General features: G+C 46.0%; 1 protein-coding gene across 1 annotated transcript in view; it reads right to left on the bottom strand.

Annotated features, from left to right (window-relative positions):
* Positions 1-23,123, bottom strand: part of BAIAP3 (BAI1 associated protein 3) — a 260,632-nt gene that overhangs the window by 78,308 nt on the left and 159,201 nt on the right. The window contains exons 8-11 of the mRNA XM_030212396.1: positions 12,686-12,899; positions 8,670-8,714; positions 5,099-5,176; positions 1,325-1,427 (exon numbers count right to left, since the gene is read on the bottom strand). Coding sequence (XP_030068256.1) covers positions 1,325-1,427; positions 5,099-5,176; positions 8,670-8,714; positions 12,686-12,899 — 440 coding nt within the window. The remainder of the gene's footprint in view (positions 1-1,324; positions 1,428-5,098; positions 5,177-8,669; positions 8,715-12,685; positions 12,900-23,123) is intronic.

Below are 23,123 nucleotides of genomic sequence, written 5' to 3'. Positions count from 1 at the left end.
TTACTCTAATTACTCATTATGAATGAGATATAAAGTAAAATGAAGGGTTTTAAAAAAACATGTAATTGTTGAATTTGTGCTGAATACCACTCCGGGTCTTACTGATAACAGCGGTATCTAAGTCTGAGAATAGGAACATAAAATTATCACAGTAGAAGGCCTGGATATACGGATGGAGTAGCCCTACTAAATACGTTGAAAGCTATGGACAAAAAGGGTTACCATGGAGGCAATGTCCTGAAGCAATGGGAGGGAGGGAAGATGACTACCTGCACTGTAGTGAACTCTACCAACCACAGAGCACCAGGGATGCTACTCAGTTTCAGGTAACAGATTTTAGGTTAGTTCTGGGACTCTGGCAGCCTCATTCTGATGCATTTTGATGTCTAATGTACTGGACTTTCTGCACTCTTTTCATTGGACATAAAAGCGATCCACTGATTCCTTTGCAGAGCTAGCTTCTGGAAGCCCCAGCAGCCATTTTGAAGAAGGAGCCGGCCCTGCGCAGAAGCGAGTGGATTGCTCCTGCTCCCATGATCCTATCAAAAAAAAAGGTAGGCTCAGCAGGAAGCCCACCACCAGGTGTTTGAGTGGTAAGGAGGGTTGGATCGGGACTGGCTGCCAGGCCATTTTTAATTTTGGATTCGGTGTCATTTGAAACCGAGCGGCCCCATTTGATTTCGGCTGGAATCAAAAATATTGGTTTTGATTGGGCTTTAACTGGCACTTTGGGGATCTGAAAGAAAACATTTGATGCCTATGATATTTCTGAGACAGATGCCAAGAATGCTTTTCACAGGATTTCAGAGCCGCTGGCACTGGTCAGAGGCAAAAACCAGCTTCATTGTTTCCACAGACCACTTTTGCCAAGTCTTAGGCAATCTACACAGTCAGATTCAGCCGATACCGAGTTACAAACATTACAGAAGACACAGGTGCATGAAGATTCTTGTGTTTGATGCCACTTTTGCTTAAACTCAGATTTATCCATGTAGCTGATCACTGCCCAGAGATAAAGATGAATAAATAAACAAATAAAAAAACCATGCATAGGGTGATACCTTTTTATTGGACTAACTTCATACATTTTTTGACTAGCTTTCAGGAGCTAATAACACTCCTTTGCTTCTGTGCACTCAAATGGACTAACGAGGCAAGCGCACTGATTACTGCTGGCATAATTTCTTATCTCTGGTCTCACTGTAAGGAAATTGCTCAGTTTACTATTTTCATACTGCAAACAATATAACAGACAGAACAAGACGAATGACTCACATCACTCTCTGGGAGACAGCACAAAACGAAGAGGTTTCATTTAGCTTACATTAACAGCGATATTTAGACAGCCCAGGAAATCATCCATGTTGTCTTCGGTGGCTCCTGCTGTCCCATTTGCTCGTGCTGATTTCACAATCTGCTTAAAATACCTTTTGAAAGAGGCAGACAGATAAGAAAGTTACGTTTGTAGGGTTTTCTGAGAATACATCTTTCACTTGCACTCTGATATATGTTGCCCCAAGATCAGGCACTTAATTCTTATGCCTGTTAAAGTATCCAAGACTTTGGGGATCTGAAAGACATCTTGACAGACTATACACAGCTCAAATGGTGTTTGTGTTTGGATCCAAGAGTTTTCAGGATTTTTTTTTTTAAAACACCACCTCTGGACCAATGCAGAAGATTCGAACTTGAGTATTCTGGCCATCAGTGGCTTGGAAGGCCTAGGGTCACTATGGAGGCAATGACCTGAAGTTGAGAGAGGGAGGGAAGATGGCTACCTCAAATATTGTGTTCAATTCTGGTCACCACATCTCAAAAAAAGGTATAGTGGATTTAGAAAAGGTACAGAGACGGGCGATGAAAATGATGAAGGGGATGGGACGACTTCCCTATGTGGAAAGGCTGAAGTGTCTAGGGCTCTTCAGCTTGGAGAAGAGACGGCCGAGGGGAGATATGATATAAAATAATGAGTGGAGTGGAACGGGTGGATGTGAATCGTTTGTTTACTCTTTCCAAAAATACTAGGACTAGGGGGCATGCGATAAAGCTACAAAGCAGTAAATTTAACACTTGGCAGCAACCCACACCAGGATATTGATACCTATAGATTTTATTTATTTATTTTGTTGCATTTGTATCCCACCTCTTTGCAGGCTCAATGTGGCTTACAATACATCATGAGTAACAAAAATACATGATATTGGGCTGAGGACTAATAGGGTGTTTCCCATTATTTTTCCTCCTTTTGTTTTTGTTACTCATTTATGACATTGGGAAGGTTTTTTGCCCGTGATGAGGAGCGGATCCTCTTAAGACCAAGTGATTGGTCAACAGGATCAACTGTTGCTTATGAGATCATCTTGCAGGGCCGTGCCAAGGATCTGTGGCGCCCCCCTGCAGATGATCAGTTGGTGCCCCCCCCGCAGATGAACAGTTGCGCCCCCCCCCCCCCCCCCGTGAAGGTGATTGCTGCCCTCCCGCTCCCTGGGCCATGTCCCAACTGCCCGCCCTCTTCTCCCGACCCCCCACAAGATCCCTTTTAAATTTACCTCCATCCGGCAGCGAAGGTGCAGCATCAGTGAAGGAGGCGGCGCTCCTGACGTCTCTAGTCTTCCCTTCGCTCAATGTCCCGCCTTCTTCTGACATCATTTCCTTGACGTCAGAAGAAGGCGGAACACTGAGCGAAGGAAAGACTAGTAGAGACGTCGGGAGCGCCGCCTCCTTCACTGATGCTGTGCCTTCGTTCGCTGCCGGAGGTAAATTTAAAAGGGATCTTGTTGAGGGGGGAGAAGAGGATGGGCAGTTGGGACATGGGAGAGGGCGAGGTAAGCATGGCGTGGCGGGGCGCCCTCCTGCCGTGTTTACCTCGCTTACCATGTTGGCACGGCCCTGTCGTCTTGATCCAAGCACCTTGAGGCTTTTTCCCCCATATATCTTAAATGATATATATTGTGTGATTGCACACTTTCCGTTCTATGATGCAGTGGAAGTTTTGAATGTCAGTACATGAAATAAATAAATAATACACATAATAGGCAAACAGAAATCACAGCAGCTGTTTTTACACAGAATACCAGTAGGTATTCCTGGAGGTGGATAATGGGCTGAGCAGGGGCAGGACTAGCACTTCTGCATGAATTTTACAAAATATAAGGATATTATTCTGCCGTTGTATCGCTCCATGGTGCGACCGCACCTCGAGTATTGTGTTCAATTCTGGTCGCCGCACCTCAAAAAAGACATAGTGCAATTGGAAAAGGTGCAGAGAAGGGCGACAAAGATGATACAGGGGACGGGACGGCTTCCCTATCAGGATAGGCTGAAGAGGCTGGGGCTCTTCAGCTTGGAGAAAAGGCGGCTGAGGGGAGATACGATAGAGGTCTGTAAGATAATGAGTGGAATGGAACGGGTCGACGTGGCGTGTCTGTTCACGCTTTCCAAAATACTAGGACAAGGGGGGGCATGCGATGAAGCTGCAGTGTGGTAAATTTAAAACGAATCGGAGGAAATTTTTCTTCACTCAACGTGTAGTTAAACTCTGGAATTCGCTGCCGGAAAAGGTGGTTAAGGCGGTTAACTTAGCGGACTTCAAAAAAGGGTTGGACGGCTTCCTGGAGGAAAAAACCATAGAATGTCATTGAATGGACGAGGGAATAATACAGTATTTCTAAGATGGGCCGGACAAATTGCTTGTTCTTTTGGCCGCTGTCGGTGACAGGGTGCTGGGCTCGATGGACCCTTGGTCTGTCCCAGCATGGCAATGCTTATGTACTTACGTACAACACACAGACACCTATTTTTACTGGCATATACACGTGCACATAATTACACCTGCCTGAGAGCAGCAGTAAAGGCATGAGCCTATTTCACCTGGAGTAATTTAGGTAAAGGCAAAATAGATACATTTGGCTTTTATAAAACAGGAGCAACATGTGCTCGTATTTAATTTATTTATTTATAGGGATTTATACGGATTTACTACTACTACTTAACATTTCTAGAGCGCTACTAGGGTTACGCAGCGCTGTACAGTTTAACAAAGAAGGACAGTCCCTGCTCAAAGGAGCTTACAATCTAAAGGACAAAATGTCAAGTTGGGGCAGTCTAGATATCCTGGATGGAGGTATAATGGTTATGTGCCGAAGGCGACATTGAAGAGGTGGGCTTTGAGCAAGGATTTGAAGATGGGCAGGGAGGGGGCTTGGCGTATGGGCTCAGGGAGTTTGTTCCAGGCGTGGGGTGAGGCGAGGCAGAAAGGGCGGAGCCTGGAGTTGGCGGTGGTGGAGAAGTGTACTGAGTGGAGGGATTTGTCTTGAGAGCGGAGGTTACGGGTAGGAACGTAAGGGGAGATGAGGGTAGAGAGGTAAGGAGGGGCTGCAGATCGGGTGCATTTGTAGGTTAGTAGGAGAAGCTTGAACTGTATGCGGTACCTGATCGGAAGCCAGTGAAGTGACTTGAGGAGAGGGGTGATAGGAGTATATCGGTCCAGGCGGAAGATAAGATTTATTAGCCACTTTCATGACGACATTCACGCAAGGCGGTGTACAGTAGGTACAGTTTAACTTAAAACTTACAATCTTGTTCACAGCATAAAAATAGATGAGGTAAACTTGGAAACAGCAAACTGAAACCTGATAAAAGGACTACCATGAAAACAATATCAAAAATATACACATATAACTGCATTGCAGAACAACCGTGTAACAGAAATATGATAAATGCCATTACAATACAAACAATACCATAATAAACGGCATGGGAGAACATTCAAATAACACAGATACAATACGATGTCAGCATAATACCAATTAAACACCTCATAAGTAAGGCAATAGAACATTCAAAGAGCATAGATATGATGTTAATGCTTTTCTACCATGTAGCCAAGGGAAGGGGGCCAAGTGTAGATACATAGATGGAAACAAGATGGGTAGTACAGAGTCGGTTGAGATGCTCCTATGTGCCTTGACAACCCTGTTTAAAATGACCTTCCACTTACAGTTAAAGTCAGACAGAGCATTTTCCCTGCTGCCGATCCTTTTGGTTTATCCCATACCATGTGCTAAAAAGTATTAGCTTTAGTACGAATGTGTAATACCTGCCCATTCCTTTAAAACCACTGACTTCGTTCAGTTTTTTACAAGCCTCTGCCACAGATACATCATCATCGTGGTCCCTGGAGAACAGAAAGAGGAGAATAAGCATTAAACTCCAAAGAGTGGAGCAAAAATCTGCATTTGGACCAGTTTTTCAATGTTTTTCTATGGAGTCTATCAGAAGTGCATTCAAATCACAAAGGGGCGTGTCAGGGGCGGGATATGGGTGTTCCTAGCACTTGGACATTTTTCTGCCATAAAGAGACAAAACAAAAACATCCAGGGCTATAAGTTGGACGTTTTGGTCTAGACCTGATTTATTAATGAATAAACCACAAAAAAAGTGCCCTAAATGACCAGATGACCACTGCAGGAATAAAGGAATGACACCCCCTTACTCTTTCAGTAGTCACTGACTCCCTCCCACCCCGGAAAGATGTAAATGAAACAGTACATACCAGGCTCAAAGACAGCTTCAGATGTTATGGCCAGTCCTATTAGAGCAACAAGCAGGTCCCTGGAGTAGCCTAGTGGTGGGTACAGCGAACTGTAGAGAAGGTGACCCAGGCCCATAATCCACTCTATTACACTTGTGGTGGAGAGTGTCAGCCTTCCCCCCACCAAAAAACCCCCCAAAATCTACTGTACCCACATATAGGTGACACCTGCAGCCATAAGGGCTATTGTAGTGGTGTACAGTTGGGTACAGTAGTTTTTTTCATGGGTTTTGAAGGGCTCACCTTACAATATAAGGGGGTAGTGGTGAGATGTGTACCTGGGACCTTTATATGAATTCCACTGCAGTGCGCCATAGGGTGCCCCCCATTGCTCTGCTGGGACGCCTGTGTGGCCAGTCTACTAGGAAAGTTGACTATCCAACTCATTTTCGAAGGAGGTCGCCAGCCATCTTCTGACACAAATCGGGAGGTGGCTGGCGATCTCCTGAAACCGGCCAAATCAGTATAATCAAAAGCCGATTTTGGCCGGCGCCAACTGCTTTCCATCGCAGAGCCGGCCAAACTTCAAGGGGGTGTTTCAGTAGGGTAGCGAAGGCGTGCTTTGAGATGACCGGCTTCGCCTGATAATGGAAAAAAGAAAGCCGGCCTTGACGACCAGTTCGCTGGCTTCACTTAGTCCCTTTTTTTTCAGGACCAAGCTTCAAAAAGATGTCCCAACTGACCAAATGACCACCGGAGAAAATCAAGGATGACCTCCCCTTACTCCCCCCAGTGGTCACTAACCCCCTCCCACCCAAAAAAGTTTTTTAAAAATATATATTTTTGCCAGCCTCTATGCCAGCCTCAAATGTCATACCCAGCTCCCTGACAGCAGTATGCAGGTCCCTGGAGCAGTATTTAGTGGGTGCAGTGCACTTCAGGCAGGTAGACCCAGGCCCATCCCCCCACCTGTTACACTTGTGGTGGTAAATGTTAAGCCCTCCAAACCCCCCCAAAACCCACTGTACCCACATGTAGGTGCCCCCCTTCACCCCTAAGGGCTATGGTAATGGTGTACAATTGTGGGGAGTCGATTTGGGGGGGATTTGGGGGGCTCAGCACCCAAGGTAAGGGAGGTATGCACCTGGGAGCAATTTTTTAAGACCAATGCAGTGCCCCCTAGGGTGCCCGGTTGGTGTCCTGGCATGTGAGGGGGGCCAGTGCACTACAAATGCTGGCCCCTCCCATGACCAAATGCCTTGGATTTGGCCGGGTTTGAGATCGCCGGCCTCGGATTCCATTATCGGCGAAAACCAATGCCGGCCATCTCAAACCCAGCCTTCTCTGACATTTGGCCAGCCCCAACCGTATTATCGAAACGAAAGATGGCCGGCCATCTTTTTCGATAATACGGTTCGGGACCACTGTTTGCGACGCCGGCCATTTAGATCGCCGCCCATGTAGATGACCGGCGCCATTCGATTATGCCCCTCCACGTCCCACAAGCTTGATTTTGTGCATTTTCCACTGGGACTTTTTTTTTTAATGGTCCAAAAAATACACATACTAAGCATTGTTTATGTCTAGGAAACGGTCATTTTCAAAGAAAAAAGGCAAAGACGTTTTTCTGGTTTGAAAATGGTAATTTTCACTACTTGATTTTTGGACGTTTTCAGCAAAATGTTCAAAGTCAGATTTAGACATCATATCGAAAATACCCCTCCAGGTGTCTTTATAAAATAGGCTTAGAATAGGTGCCTACCTGGCCTCCTGACCTAAATGACTGTTACAAAGTTACCCCCAAATAGGGAAAAGCCCTCTCTGAATAAGACCCAGCGATTTTCTTTTTTTGTTGTTGTTTTAGCTTTATAACTTTTCTATTTATTGATGCAACTCTACTCTGGGGAGTTTAGCGCCATCGGTCTTTGTGGCACTGCATAACAATTATGGCAGAAAATATTCTATATCTTCAGAAAGAAGTTTTTTTAGCAAGCAGAAAAAAACTGATCAAGTCTCGGTAAGAGGAATCATTCATCAGTGAGCCATAACAAGGGAGGGGGCATGGCCTATGCATTAGTTAGTTGGGTTGGGAGAGACAGGGGACGTTTGTTAAAAGGATCAATTCACCTAACAAAATATGTTAGGCAGGAAGATCCGAGGGGCCCTTTTACAAAGCGGCGGTAAAAGGGGACCTGCACTAGCATCAGTGCGTGTTTTTGATATGAACTGAAGCCCCCGTTTACCGCAGCGGGTAAAAGGATGTCTCTTTTTATTTATTAAAGAAATGGCTACTGGCTGCTGAGAGACTTGGCTGGGCCTGGGGCAAGGCCGCCCCGCCTCTGCCCCCCGTCACTGCCGCCCCCCCCCCCCCGTCGCTCCCCCTGCCGCTGCTGCCCCCCGTTGCTCCCCATGCCGCTGCCACCCTGTCGCTGCAGTCCGCAGTCTCACCTGCCTGCCTCCATGGGGCCCCCTGCATTCAAGGCGGCAGTCGCAGATTGCCTCTTTTCTGGCCTTCTCTCCCTGTGTCCCGCCCTCTTCTGATGTAACTTCCGGTTTCCACGAGGGCGGGACACAGGGAGGGAAGGCCGGAAGGGAGGCGATCTGTGACTGCCGCTTCGAATGCAGGGGGCCCGGAGCAGAGGAGGCAGGCAGGTGAGACGGGGAACTGCAGCACCGGTGGCCTGACCCCAGCGTCAGGCCCCCCCTTGGAGGCCCGGGCCCGGGGAATTTTGTCCCCCCTGCCCCCCCCCTCTCGGCTGCCCTGAATGGCTGTGCAGTATGCGAACCACTTACCACGTGGCCATTTCAGGGGGGAGTACTTAGTACCACCCATTGAGGTGGTGGTAAGGGCTCCTGTGCTAACCCATAGGTAATCGGGCAGTGATTACTGCTGGGTGAACACCGGAACTACAAAAATAGAAAATATTTTTGTAGCGCCGGAAATGGCGTGTGCCGGGGGCGGGAACTACTGCTGGGCTGTTGCGGTAGCCTGGCGGTAGTTCCCGGTTGGCTTACTGCCCTTAGTAAAATGGTCCCTTGGTAAGGCAACATTGGAGTAATCTTCAGCCCCAACCTATCTGGCCAGGGCGTAGCTGTTGGAAAGTGCTCCTCTTTGTGGATAGCTCTAGATACATACCAGATATCCAGATGAAACTGGTCATTGTAGATATCGTCAATTTCACTAAAAAAATAAAAAATGAATGCATTAATATTTAATTACAAGATACAAGCTCTGTTCTTTCTTCACAGCAGGACAATATCCATTCTACGAGAGACACCAATCAAATCAAACAAATTTGCCTTCTATTGCATGTTAAAATGGTGAACTGTGCTACTTTAGCTGCGACCAATTGAGGCTAAAACGGTTAAACCATGAGTACAACGCTACGGCCCTCATTTCACAAGCTCTATTTGTATAACCTGGCATTTGAACGTTTATTTTGCACAAATGTCTAAGTCCCCGTTTTGCAAAGCATGTATCAAATGGCCTGGGCGTGTTTTGGGCGTGGCAAGTTCATAGACATTTATTCCCCATCTCAAAAGGGGACTAAGAGCTAGATTATGCATACACTCCCGGATTCTATATAGTGCCCCCATGCTGAAATCCAAGCATATTCTATAAGAACGTGCATAACAACTGGTTTAACAAGCCAATCACCATTGATAACAATGCTTAACAAGCAATTATGAGCACTAATTGGCAATAATTAGAATTTACGTGTATAACTTGCTAAGGGCCCCTTTTACTAAGCAGCGGTAAACTCAAAGCAAGCTTACCTTGAGTATTGTGTGCAATTCCGGTCGCCGCACCTCAAAAAATATATAGTGGAATTGGAAAAGGTGCAGAGAAGGGCAACTAAGATGATACAGGGGATGGGACGGCTTCCCTATCAGGATAGGCTGAAGAGGCTGGGGCTCTTCAGCTTGGAGAAAAGGCGGCTGAGGGGAGATATGATAGAGGTCTATAAGATAATAAGTGGAATGGAAAGGGTCGATGTGGAGCGTCTGTTTACGCTTTCCAAAAATACTAGGACAAGGGGGCATGCGATGAAGCTGCACTGTGGTAAATTTAAAACGAATCGGAGGAAATTTTTCTTCACTCCACGCGTAGTTAGACTCTGGAATTCGTTGCCAGAAAAAGTGGCTAAGGCAGTTGTAACTCACCGTGCCTAAATTCTAATGTGCAGAAGCAAAAAAGGGCATGGCTATGGACGTGGCTATGGGACAGTGTCGACGGCAGGGGCCACGGGGGCATGGGCCCCCACAGATTACGCCCTGGCCCCCTCTACATTTGACCCCCCCACCCCACCCCACCACCGCATCAGGTACCTTGTTTGCTGGCGGGGGTCCCCAATCCCCGCCAGCCGAAGAATCTTCTTTAGCACTGGTCAACTCCGGCGCCTTCGTGGTGTGACCATCTGTTTCTGACGCCTTACATTCTGCATGGGGCTACATGCACGGTGCAGGACGTAAGGCGTCAGAAACAGATGATCACACCACGAAGGCGCCGGAGTCAACTGGCGCTGAAGACTCTGGTTGGCGGGGATTGGGGACCCCCCCTCCCGCCGAGGTCTGGCTATGCCCCTGGTCGAGAGCATTCTGGAAAACTACGAGCATGGTTACAGAATCTACCTGCTCCACTTGTAATTTAGACACAGATATTTGCACCAGGTTTTACTTGGTGTAATTGGCCATGACTAAATCTGGTCACATGGAGAGGTCACTCGGCGTATTCTATGTACTGCATGGAAGTTTAAGCTGATTCTATAAAATACAGGCATACTTTAGAGAATACGCCCAGGTGCAATTTTATTCCGTGTGGATTTTTCAGGCGCCATATATAGAATCTCCCTCCATGGCGTTGAAAAACAATTGAGTGCTATGCACTTTTTTTTTTTATATATACAGTGCTCTGAGTTGGGCGGATTCGCAACCAATTTTGGGCTCACGGATTTGCATCAACTGAAACCTGGTGTAAATCCTTCTACCTATATGGGCACATATGAGTTTATCTTGTTGGGCAGACTGAAAGGACCTTGCAGGTTTTTTTTTGCCGTCATCTACTATGTTACAATGAGGCATATTTTCAAAGCACTTTGGGAGGCTAAGTTCCATAGGTTTCTATGGAACTTTGGGAGGCTAAGTGCTTTGAAAATGAGCCTCTATATATTTGGCGTGGATCTGCTGTATTTTGTAACACTGCTTGCAAATTCTTGGAATGCCCATGACCCGCCCGTGCCCGTTTTTCAGATCCACAGGTAAAAATGTATGTGTGCATGTTTATAGAATAGGGACTACAAAGATACGTGCGTAAATTCTAATTATAGCCAATTAGTGCTAATACGCTCATTACTCAAACTGTGCATGCGCACACATCTGCAAGCCCAATTTTGAGTGCCATATATCGAATCCAGGTTCAAATGTCTATGTCCCAAATCATCGACATTAGGAGTTACACCTGCTGCCAAGCAAGTTTAGGATTTGGTAAACAGTTGCCTTTGAGCAGTACTTCACTGGAGGAATTAGAGGGGTTGCCTTTTAAATCCCCCAGTGATTTCTGTCTCCCTCAAAATGCCAAACTGGCAAGTGTACCTGGTCACTATAACTAGGGTTACCATATGTCCGGATTTACCTGGACATGTCCTCTTTTTGAGGACATGTCCAGGCAACTGGGCGGGTTTTGCCAATCTGCCTATTTGTCCAGATTTCTGGACAAACGGGCAGATTGCTAGCCTCCCCTCCCCTTATTTACTACTGCCCTGGTGGTCTAGTGACCTCTTCTGCCTTCGGGGACTTCAACTCTTGGCAGCAGATTGCTAGCCTCCCCTTCCCTTACTTACTACTGCCCTGGTGGTCTAGTGACCTCTTCCACCTTCGGGGACTTCAACTCTTGGCAGCAGATTGCTAGCCTCCCCTTCCCTTACTTACTACTGCCCTGGTGGTCTAGTGACCTCTTCTGCCTTCGGGGACTTCAACTCTTGGCAGCAGATTGCTAGCCTCCCCTTCCCTTACTTACTACTGCCCTGGTGGTCTAGTGACCTCTTCCGCCTTCGGGGACTTCAACTCTTGGCAGCAGATTGCTAGCCTCCCCTTCCCTTACTTACTACTGCCCTGGTGGTCTAGTGACCTCTTCCGCCTTCGGGGACTTCAACTCTTGGCAGCAGATTGCTAGCCTCCCCTTCCCTTACTTACTACTGCCCTGGTGGTCTAGTGACCTCTTCCGCCTTCGGGGACTTCAACTCTTGGCAGCAGATTGCTAGCCTCCCCTTCCCTTACTTACTACTGCCCTGGTGGTCTAGTGACCTCTTCCGCCTTCGGGGACTTCAACTCTTGGCAGCAGATTGCTAGCCTCCCCTTCCCTTACTTACTACTGCCCTGGTGGTCTAGTGACCTCTTCCGCCTTGCGAGACTTCAACTCCCGGTGGTCATTTTGAATCAGCGCCGAGATCACCAACATGAAGGATGCATGCAGGGCAGCGCTCCGGGCAGGAAAGAGGGGGCTCTTTCCTGCCCCCAAGAGGTCATTAGACCACCAGGGCTACTGCAAGGTAAAGGGAGGGGGTGACGGGGTGTGTGACAGGGGGAGGGGAAAATGTGACAGGAGGCAGGGTGGGTGTGAAAGGGGGCGGGGCGTGTGGTGGGGGCAGGGCATGCGTCCTCCTTTTTGGGGGGGACAAAATATGGTAACCCTAACTATAACAATGTTAGGATAATAACCGGTTATGTTTTTAAGGCCATTGTACAACTTAACTAGGTATGTGCTGGCTTTGAACCTGTCGATATTAAATATGTTTATTTTTCCAAAATGGATGTTTATGCTGCACTCACCCGGCACATAAACATTCATTTCTCCTGCATTTTAGAACAGGCTCTATGTTGGCAGATTTTGTTCTAAAATACTGGTAAAACTTGAGACGCACTGACCTGCATGTCTCAATTCCAACTGTTTAAATGGGGCTGTATATGATTAGAAATTACTGTTCTACAGTGACTCTTTCGTTCAACAAGTAGAAATGACCCCAAAGTTTTACTGATCTTTGCAGTAAATCTTTTCCTATATAGAGACCCAATCGTAACAAACTTGTTCTGCATGCAGTCTAGACATATTTTAGAGGGATCTCTCACAAGAAAAGTATTCCAGATATTACTTACAAGTGAAAATGTTCCTTCCATTGTGGATTTAGTGTATTATTCTTGACCTCTGTGACCTGGATGTACTTCGCAGGTAGCACTTCCTTTATACTAGACCGCTTTTCTATTTTCTCCTTTTTCTTCCTGAAGCTGAACTTCCTTTCCTTTTTTTCTTCAGTTTCCTTTGAATTTTGCATTATCATGATTCCGAGCATGCAGTATGGGTCACTGTACCCTGTCCAAATGGTAAGAGTAGCAAACAGAAAGCTTCCAGTCTTACTTAAATTAAAATGCATTCCTACCATGACAATCTGAGATACATGACTCGTTACTATAAGGGCCCTCAAACTATAGGCTGTGGGTTACCTCTAAGAGCAGCAGAAGATAAGAAAAGCCATACTGAGTTAGACCAAAGTCCATTGAGCCCAACATCTTGTCTTCAGTAGTGCTTAGTTGGGGATCACAAGTACGCAGCAGATCTCAAAAAGTGGATCTATTTCTTATAGCTCATTTCCAGCAGTGGCGTAGCTACAGGTGGGCCTGGGTGGGCCAGCGGCAGCACCCCACATCATCTCTCCTCCTCCGTGGCGTCCTGGCATCTGCTCACTTGTTGCTGAACCCCGTCCCTCCCTGCCAGGTCTTGCCCTCGCTTTCATCATTTCCTGTCTGGCGGGACTTGGCCAATGGATGCCTGTAGGGCCGGCACAGGCAGCAATAACTGAATCACTGCAGGTACCAGGGACACCTGTAAGGTACACCAGGGAGGGATGGGGTTCAGCAACAGTTGGGCAGATGCCAGGACACTGCAGAGGAGGAGAGATGTTGATGTGAGGTAGGTGAAAAGAAATCTCTATATTTTTTTTAAATATCTCCGGGGGGGGGGGGGGGGGGGGGGGGGAGTGTCTGTGGAGTGCTGTGTCATGGAAGGGCCCATGTAAGTTAGTTCTGGGCCCATCCAAAATACTGGGTCTAGCTACGCCACTGATTTCCAGAATTGAGCAATGCCTCTCATAAGTCTACCTGGCTAATATTTTTTTAGATGGATATTTCCAGCTGTCAGATTAAGTTTCAGTTCCTTCCCCCTCCTAAAGGGCGGTGAAGGTAAACTCATCAAGGTTGATGTCCTTGCTTAGAATTTCACAATACACCATCTGAAGTTTGGGTTTGCATGCACACCGACTCACACACATGAAGGAAGAAAGAAGAGCAGACCCATACTGTACAAGCGCTGTTGCCACTTCTACATTCATCATGACCACCATTGTGTTGCTCCAGAGAGGTGTAGAGGGAGCCCAGAACATAGCAAAAAACACCTTAATGTTCCTTGCCACCATTAGTGGGGTGCCAAGGGCAGGACAGTGGGTGCGGTCCGCCCCTCATGCAGGCAGTAAGGAGGTGCATCGAGCAGTCACTAAGCCACAGTCTACATACGCGTGGCTGTTGGCTCTGCTGGTCCCCTGTCCCCTCTGACATCAACTTCCTGTTCCAGGACAGGAAACCGGCAGAGACAACAGCAGGTAGACTGCGGCTCCTCAACTGCTCGATGCACCTCCTTACTGCTTGGAGGAAGGGGGGGGGGGTGATACGCCTGGAGGAGGAGGGGTGCTTCACCCCGGATGGCAACTAAGCTAGGTAACTCCACGGGCCACCATAACCACTAGTGGAAGCCAGAGGCGTAGCCAGGTTTTGATCTCAGGGGGAGCAGACTTTTATAAAACAGGCGCCAGCTGGTGTCAGCTACACAGCAGTGTCTGTGTTGTTGCTCAGGGGCTGTAGCGGGCACTGATTAATACAGGCTGTCTCTGTTGTGTCCTGCCTACAAGGAAACAGTAAGTTTCATCAGGAGGCAGGACGCAGAAGAGATCCCTGGACTGGCCAGAGAAGGCAACCTGTCTTCTTAACTACAAAGTAAAAATATTCAAATCGTGACCATCACCTCAGGAATAGCACGCGCGTTCCTTCCACTGCTAGACACCTTGTTTAAATCAGATGGGCTTTTGTTTGTGTGGTGACTCTACAGGATGTGAAGAACTCTAGTCTGGAGCATTTTTATTTTGGGTGGCTCTTGCCCCAGAGCCTACTTTCAAATAGGGCTAGACACTTTGAGGGGCATAATCGAACGAAAACGTCTATCTCCATGGGCGTTTATCTCCGAGAACGGGTCCGTGAAGGGGCGGACCGAACCGTATTTTGGGAAAAAATAGACGTCCATGTTTTATTCGACAATTTGTGAGCTGGGTGTTTTTGGTTTTCAGCGATAATGGAAAATGAAAGCGCCCAGCTTAAAAACGAATAAATCCAAGGCATTTGTTCGTGGGAGGGGCCAGGAGTCGTAGTGCACTGGTCCCCCTCACATGCCAGGACACCAACCGGGCACCCTAGGGGGCACTTTTACAAAAACAAACAAAATGGTAAAAGAGCTCCCAGGTGCTTAGCACCCTTCCCTTGTGTGTTGAGCCCCCCAAATCCCCCTCAAAACCCACTGCCCACAAGTCTACACCATTACTATAGCCCTAAGGGGTGAAGGGGGGCACCTACATGTGGGTACGGTGGGTTTGGGGGGCGGTGTGGAGGGCTCCCATTTACCAGCACAAGTGTAACAGGTGGGGGGGGATGGGCCTGGGTCTACCTGCCTGACGTCCACTGCAGCCCCTAATAACTGCTCCAGTGACCTGCATACTGCTGCCAGGGAGGTGGGTATAGCATTTGAGGGTGAACATAAAAAGTTGTGAAACGGCATATTTTTGTGGTGGGAGGGGGTTTGTGACCACTGGGGGAGTCAGGGGAGGTCATCCCTGACTCCCTCCAGTGGTCATCTGGTCATTTAGGGCACTTTTTGGGGCCCTATTCGTGGAAAAACAGGGTCCAGGAAAAGTGCCCTAAATTCTCGCTAAAAACGCATATTTTTTTTCCATTATCGGCGAAAGGAACCTATCTCTGATCGGCCGATAACCACGCCCTAGTTCCGCCTTCACCACGCCTTTGACACGCCCCCATCAACTTTGTCCGCATCCGCGACGGAGTGCAGTTGAAAACGTCCAAATTCGGCTTTCGATTATACCGCTTTATTCGTTTTTGTGAGATAAACGTCTATCTCCCGATTTGGGTCGCAATATAGGCGTTTTTCTTTTTCTATTATAAGCTGGTTTGTGAAATAACACAACCCCCTGCAAAAAGACACCCAAAACTTATACTGAAAACTTACCACACCGTATCAGCCCTAACCCACCTATGAAAAGATGGTGCTATAAATATTACAGTGGAACCTAGAGAAGTATTTCCCTAGGTGGTCCTGGGGTACCCCTTTGCCATTCAGGTTTTCAGACTATCCACAATGAATCTGCATGAAAAAGATTTGCATGTAACGGAGGCAATATATACAAATCAATGTCATGCGTATCTATTGTGGATATCCTGAAAACCTGACTGGAAGAGGGTACTCCAGGACAAACTTAGGAAACACTGCCCTAGAACACAAAACTTACCACACCATAACAGCCCTAACCCACCTATGAAAAGACAGTGCTCTGGAGCACCAATTAACCTACTATTGGGAAACTGGAACAAACTGCATTGTTACACATTCCTACACAGATGCTACATGCTAGCAGAATCCTTCACCTCAGTCACACATGCAGAACATGGATAGACCCTCATCTATATAATATAAACCAATGGTCCATCTAGCCCAGTATCCTGTTTCCAACAGTGGCCAACCCAGGTCACAAGCACCTGGCAGAAACCCAAATTGTGACAATATTCCATGCTACCAATCTAATACAGAATAGGGAGCCACAAAAAAAAAAAAAAAAAAGACAATCTAAGCAACTTTCGCAAATCTCTGAAAACACATCTCTTCAATAGAACCTACAAAAGAACCCTTAAAGACACAAAACACAAAGATTCCATCTTCTCTAATTCCTCACCTATCCTCTGTTTACTTTTGATTGTTCCCAATATCCTGTCATGACAACACTCTGTAAGTCACATTGAGCCTGCAAATAGGTGGGAAAACGTAGGGTACAAATGCAATAAATAATAATAATAATAACAACAACAAAAATTGAAATACAGACCCCCCCCCTTCTCTCTGCCCAAGTAAGCCAGACTCTATAAACAGCGCAAGGAAAGCAAGTTTGGTCCAGTGAAGATTAACTCCAAATAACCTGGTCCTTAGCTGGGCCCTAGTATTACTGTATTAAAAATGCGACCATACCATGCCGCTGTGGCTATGTTCCACTAATGTTAAACGATTAACTGGATTTCTTGAAAGGATTATATAAATGTAGGATGCATGACAAGGGACACAAGCATACACTTATTTATTCAATACCACAATTCCTCATGTGCAGCCACAAAACAACTTTTTAGGGTGGATCGTATTCCTATTATCATCGCCCCAATAGAGGTAAGAGTTTTTAGATTTGGCACAGGATAAGTCATCACAAGAACAAAATATAAGAAAACCAATGGGCTGCATTAGGGGTTTATAGCCCATTTATGTTTAAGCAAAAGAGATCTGCATGCAACAAAATATTTAATCTTATTTTGACTTATAAAACCACTTGCCCCTGAAACATGTTCAAAACAGAATAATCCATTTGTGTACCTAAGATAATATTTAACCATCTCTCTGACCTCACGTGCAACTTTCTTCAAATCAATCACCTTACTTCCTAATTCTTCCTACTTTCTTACTCATCTATATGTTACAACTTTGCCTTACCCTTCACTATCAATTATGTTCTAGTACATATCGTGTTGTCATTGCAAGTAGTGTACCATGCCATACTTTGTATTGTTGTTTGAATATTTTTACTGCTCTAATTGCCTATTGCTCATGTTTGAGCTATTCTTACTGTACACCGCCTTGAGTGAATTCCTTCAAAAAGGCGGTAAATAAATCCTAATAAATAAACTCATGCCATGAACCTTCATTTACACAACTTGAGGATTTTCCCTCCTATTGATATCCCCCTCTGCCCCAGACACATACTCAGCTGGGTTATGATGTCAACAATCTTGGGCTGAAGGACATGTGGTCTGGCTCCCTCTGAACTCTGGCACCCAGGAGCCTCTAATTGGTCCTCTAGGCGTCATTCATGTAATGGCTGCAATGCCATGACCACCAGAGGCTCTGAACTCTGCTTTCACAGCATCCCCAGCTGACATAGGGAGAAGAAGCCATAACTTTGCAATTAAACTTGGAATGTTCCAGAAGGAAATGCACAACAATTACCATCTGAGCCACTGGGCCAGCTGCCTAAAACATTCAAGCTGGCCAGCTTCTCCTCATATGAGGTGTTGTCCAGTCTTTTAGTTAATTGACCACTTTGGACCCTCAGCTGTGTAATGTCCTTCTGATAAAACTGTTACCCAGGCAATAGATATGATTCTTGGTAAAGGGTTGGGTCAACTATTAGGCATGACAAGCCAGTTGCCTAGGGCACCAGCTTCAACGAGGGTGGCAAAGAGTAGCTGCAATCAAAGCAAAGCAATAGTCCTGACAGTCATACAAACTCAAAACATTCATCCGCTTGTGTTTCTATGCACAGGAAGGGTAGGAACTTCCCAATAGCCCATTCATCCAGGTGCATGGCTTTCGGAAATCGTCTTCATCAAATATATACAAAATAAAATGAAATATTTACATGCACACCCCCGGATTCTATATAAGGCATGGTGAGTTGTGTTAAATTGGGCATGTGCCCAATTTACGTATGTACTTTAATTGAGTAACGAGCTAATCAGTGAAAATTGGTTGATAACCAATTATCATACTAGTTGGCAATAACTGGAATTTACGCACGCTTCTTTTTAGGTGTATTCTAAAAAAAAAAAAAAATGAGCGCATACATTCTGAGGTGACTAGCTGAAAAGGGGTCATGGCCATGGAAGGCGTGTAGGCGTGTCAGGGGCGTTCCTCAAATTTACACATGTGGTTATAGAATTCAGGGGAATGCACCTATGCTTAGGCGTGGGTATTTACACCATAGCCGCTGAGAGGGGGGGCAGGGGGGACAAAATTCTCTGGGCCCGGGCCTCCAAGGGGGGCCCGGCGCCGCAGTCCCCCCTGCCCTCCGTTGTCGATCGTCTGCCCCCTGCATTGAAATCGCAGTCTCACCTCCATGAAAGCAGCACTGCAAGCAGCAGAGCGCCTCCCTTCGGGCCTCCTTCCCTCCCTGTGTCCCGCCCTCATCTGACGAAACACAAGGAGGGAAGGAGGGCCGAAGGCGTTCTGTGCCTGCAGCACTGCTTTCACGGAGGTGAGACTGCGATTTCAATGCAGGGGGGCCCAGCCCAGTCTCTCGGCAGCCCTGATTTACACCAGGTTTTCAGTGGCGTAAATGGCCAGGCCTAAGTGTAGGTCCATTTCCCGGCCCTATGAGTTATTCTATAAACTGCACCTAACTTTAGGAGCGATTTATAGAACAGCGCTAAGCGCTATTTTTGGACACATCAATTTTGTAGTCGCCATTTACAGAATCTGGCATGCAATGTCCAGTTGTGTATTTTTACAGATTGTTCTGGAAGGGGGTTCCACTGAGGGGATAATGATGGTTGAGTTTGTCAGAATTTCAGGAGACCCGAGGCTGAAGATTTGGTCTAGGGGCATCTTATACCCTTCTACCAGCCCTGGGTAAGAATCACTTCTCTGTCCCTACAAAGCCATTCTTGTTTCTTACAAGGTCATGCAGATTTTCAAATCCTTCCTTTTTATATAACGTTACTTTTGCATCCTTAATTTAGCCTATTCAGTCTGTCAGCTTTGAAAGCATTCTTGAAATGTGTCTTCTTTTTGCATTTTGCATTCCTTGTTTACAGCTTGCATTGAAATGTTTTGCTACATGTTTCTGACATCCTTTAAAATTTTAACTAATACTGTGAAAAATTATGTTTGCACTTCCAACATTACCGTTTATTATATTTTGAGCAGCTGATGTTATTACACAATGAGTGTGAAGATAGAAGCAAGATTTCCTTGAATAGCAGATGGATAGTCTCATCCATTAAGTTTTCAAGATCTGCACAATGGTTCACAAGATTATCTACGGTGAAGCCCCGGGATACATGACAGACTTGATCGACCTACCTACGAGAAACACATCCGAATCATCACGAACGTACCTAAACCTGCACTACCCAAGCTGCAAAGGACTCTAATACAAATCAACCTACGCATCCAACTTTTCCTACATAAGCACCCAATTGTGGAACGCATTACCAAAAGCCATGAAAACCTCATACGACCACCTACACTTCCGGAGAACACTAAAAACGTATCTTTTTAAAAAGGCATACCCTACCAACCCAACAAATGCCTGATCTCTGCAACACAACAACACTAGAATTCAAAATGCACAAAACACAACTCTCCCACTGTTCAACGACCTTATGTGGCTGTCCCACACGAACGTCATCTCATCTCAACATCACTCTGTATTTGTAAACACCGGAGACTGCAAACGCACCTCCGGTACGATGTAAGCCACATTGAACCTGCAAATAGTTGGGAAAATGTGGGATACAAATGCATCAAATAAATAAATACATAAATAATGCATCTTTTTTTGTATGTTTTAATGCATTATATTTAGAGCAAAATTAGCCTTAGGGATTTATATTCTGCAACAGAAACTGAAACATTCTGGTGTCAATATTCAGTGGCACTCGCCACTGAAAAGCTAAATATGGAAAAGACCAAACTCATCTGGTTTGGTCCACTTGTGTAATCAGTTCCAGCTGATAAGATTAAAATTAATGGTATTGAATTTGACATTGCTCATTCTCTACGTACATTGGGAGTAATTCTAGATTCCAAACTGACCTTCTAAAATCATATACAGAAAGTTACTCAGGGTGTCTTTTATAAACTGAAATTATTGAAATGTGTAAGAAGCTATTTTTTTTGACCATCTGAAACTTCTTACCCAAGCCTTGACCTTATCTTCTCTAGCCGGGGTCTTTTCCAAAAACCCATCAACAATTGCATCTCAGTTTATATTCAAGCCTTCTCCCCTCCCCCATGGTGTCTGGAATTCCTCCCCCCATCTCCCATGGTGTCCAGCATTTCTCTCCTTCCATCCCTTGCTCTCAAGGTGTCACTCCACCTCAACTGACAGTCCCCCCTGAACTGAAAGATCTCCCTTTTCCTCCCTCCCTTGCCCTGAACAGAGGAACCCTCCTTCTGAACTCACTCCTACATGTGCCCGCTCCAATCTCAAAATGGCTGTCACGACCTCCAGTGGCAATCTCGTGAGACTGTCGCTGGAAGTCAGAGTAGCCATTTTGACCACGGAGATGGCATGGGGAGGAACAAGTTGTCCCGATTCACCACTAGACCAGTAGGGCAGTACATGGGGGCCTGTGGGTGGGTCTGGGATGGGGGTTTCTCTGACTAGGGTGGGGAAGGAGGAGGGAGGAAGGAAAAAGGGAGTTCTTTCAGTTCAGGGGTGGGGGGGAGAGGCGGTGGTGGCAGAGTTGGGGTGACACCAGAAGGGAGGGAGAAAAGGAAGAATAGGAATGTCAGACACTACAGAGGAGGGGGGAAGGGGAGAAATGCTGGGATATAAACCATCGGTTTCTGTTTGAATGAACATTTCCCCCCCTTTTTTAGGGTAACAATGTTATCTTTGGATTATATTTGGACGGGTTTATATTCGAGTATAGTAGAGCTGTACCGAATAACATATTTTACTATTTGGCCAAATATGAATAATGGACATTGAGCTCCATCATAAGAAATAATAAAAGAAGAAACGTGAAATCAGAGATTGTTTATTTCAGTAGTATTTTGCACAGTAGAGCCCTGGATTATTCATATTCGAATTTAAAACACTATTCTGGGCCGAATCGAAAACAAATATTGGGTACAGCCTTATATGATAGTGAATGCTGTCATGTGAGCACAGTAATATAAGCTATTTTGTGTGTTAATGCAATTTTTTTGTTACATTTGTACCCCGAGCTTTCCCACTCATGGCAGGCTCAATGCAGCTTACAGGGGGCAATGGAGGGTTCAGTGACTTGCCCAGAGTCACAAGGAGCTGCTTGTGCCTGAAGTGGGAATTGAACTCAGTTCCTCAGGACCAAAGTCCACCACTCTAACCACTAGGCCACTCCTCCACTGTTGCTACTATTTGAGATTCTATGTATGTGCAGGACGTCAGACTCACAGAAACAGAAGCCTGCGCAGCCTTCTACATGGAATGTTGCCAGCAACATTCCATGTAGAATCTCCAATAGTAGCAACATTCCATGTAGAATCTCCAATAGTATCTATTTTATTTTTGTTACATTTGTACCCCGCGCTTTCCCACTCATGGCAGGCTCAATGTGGCTTACATGGGGCAATGGAGGGTTAAGTGACTTACCCAGAGTCACAAGGAGCTGCCTGTGCCTGAAGTGGGAATCGAACTCAGTTCCTCAGGACCAAAGTCCACCACCCTAACCACTAGGCCACTCCTCCACTCCGCTATTTTATTAAATATTTCTGTTCTCCTACAATATGCGTATTATAAAAATCAAAATATTAAATCAAAGATGGAAGTTATCCCACATTTCGCATTAACGATCCTTGATGAGTCTTTTGTTGTAAATGAATTGACATCGGTCAGCACTGGCACCCAATTTAGTGTTAGTAAGATAGAATTCCGTAGCAGAAAAAAAATATATCACACAGTTTATTCATACATGATCATGGGCTCCAGTCTGCTCTACTTCTGCTAGGAAATATTTAAAAGCAGTGGGCTCATTACTGTATATGTTGCTACAGAGTTACTCTGTTGAACAAAAGTGGTAACGGAGCCATGAGGGGGCTGACAGCAAAAAACTGTGGGTTATCTTCAACCTGTCAAAAGGAAATTTGTCGTGTTAAAAGGAAGTCTCATTGAAAAACCCTCGCACATCCTTTCCACCCCCTCTTCCACTCGGAAGCTGTGTTTTTCTAATTTGTCTGTTACAATTTATGGCTGAAGGCATCACAGTGTAGAGCAAGGTGTCACACTGCTGTCCCTAGCTTTTATTTCACATGATGTGACATTTAGGACTATAATACAGGATGGCACTTCAGATAAAGCATTTGAAGCCAGAGATTTTTTTTTACCTAAGGTAAAAGAATATTTATACTAGAGAAATGTAGCCCTCTTTGCTTTGCATACCACACTTACACGTGTCCTACTGTTGTCAGTGCAAATGCGGATCGAACAATGGACTATTGTTTTTTTTTATATCCTGATGATGCTTTCCCATTCGTTTCTCCTCTCTTTCTCTTATACTAGGGTTATCATTTTGTGTCCTCTGAAAAAGAGGACACATGTCACGCCCCTACCCTGCCCCACCATGCCCCCACTACGCCCCTTTCGGGTCCTCGTTCCGCCCCCTATTCCTCGCCCTCCCGTCACACAGTCCCCTCCTCGCCCCCCCGTCACATACCTCTCCGCGCCCCCCCCCCGTCACA

This window comes from Microcaecilia unicolor, chromosome 8, assembly GCF_901765095.1.
Source record: "Microcaecilia unicolor chromosome 8, aMicUni1.1, whole genome shotgun sequence".
Lineage (NCBI taxonomy): Eukaryota > Metazoa > Chordata > Amphibia > Gymnophiona > Siphonopidae > Microcaecilia > Microcaecilia unicolor.
The sequence above is the reverse complement of the archived record's forward strand: the minus strand, read 5'-3'. Positions and strand labels throughout refer to the sequence as shown.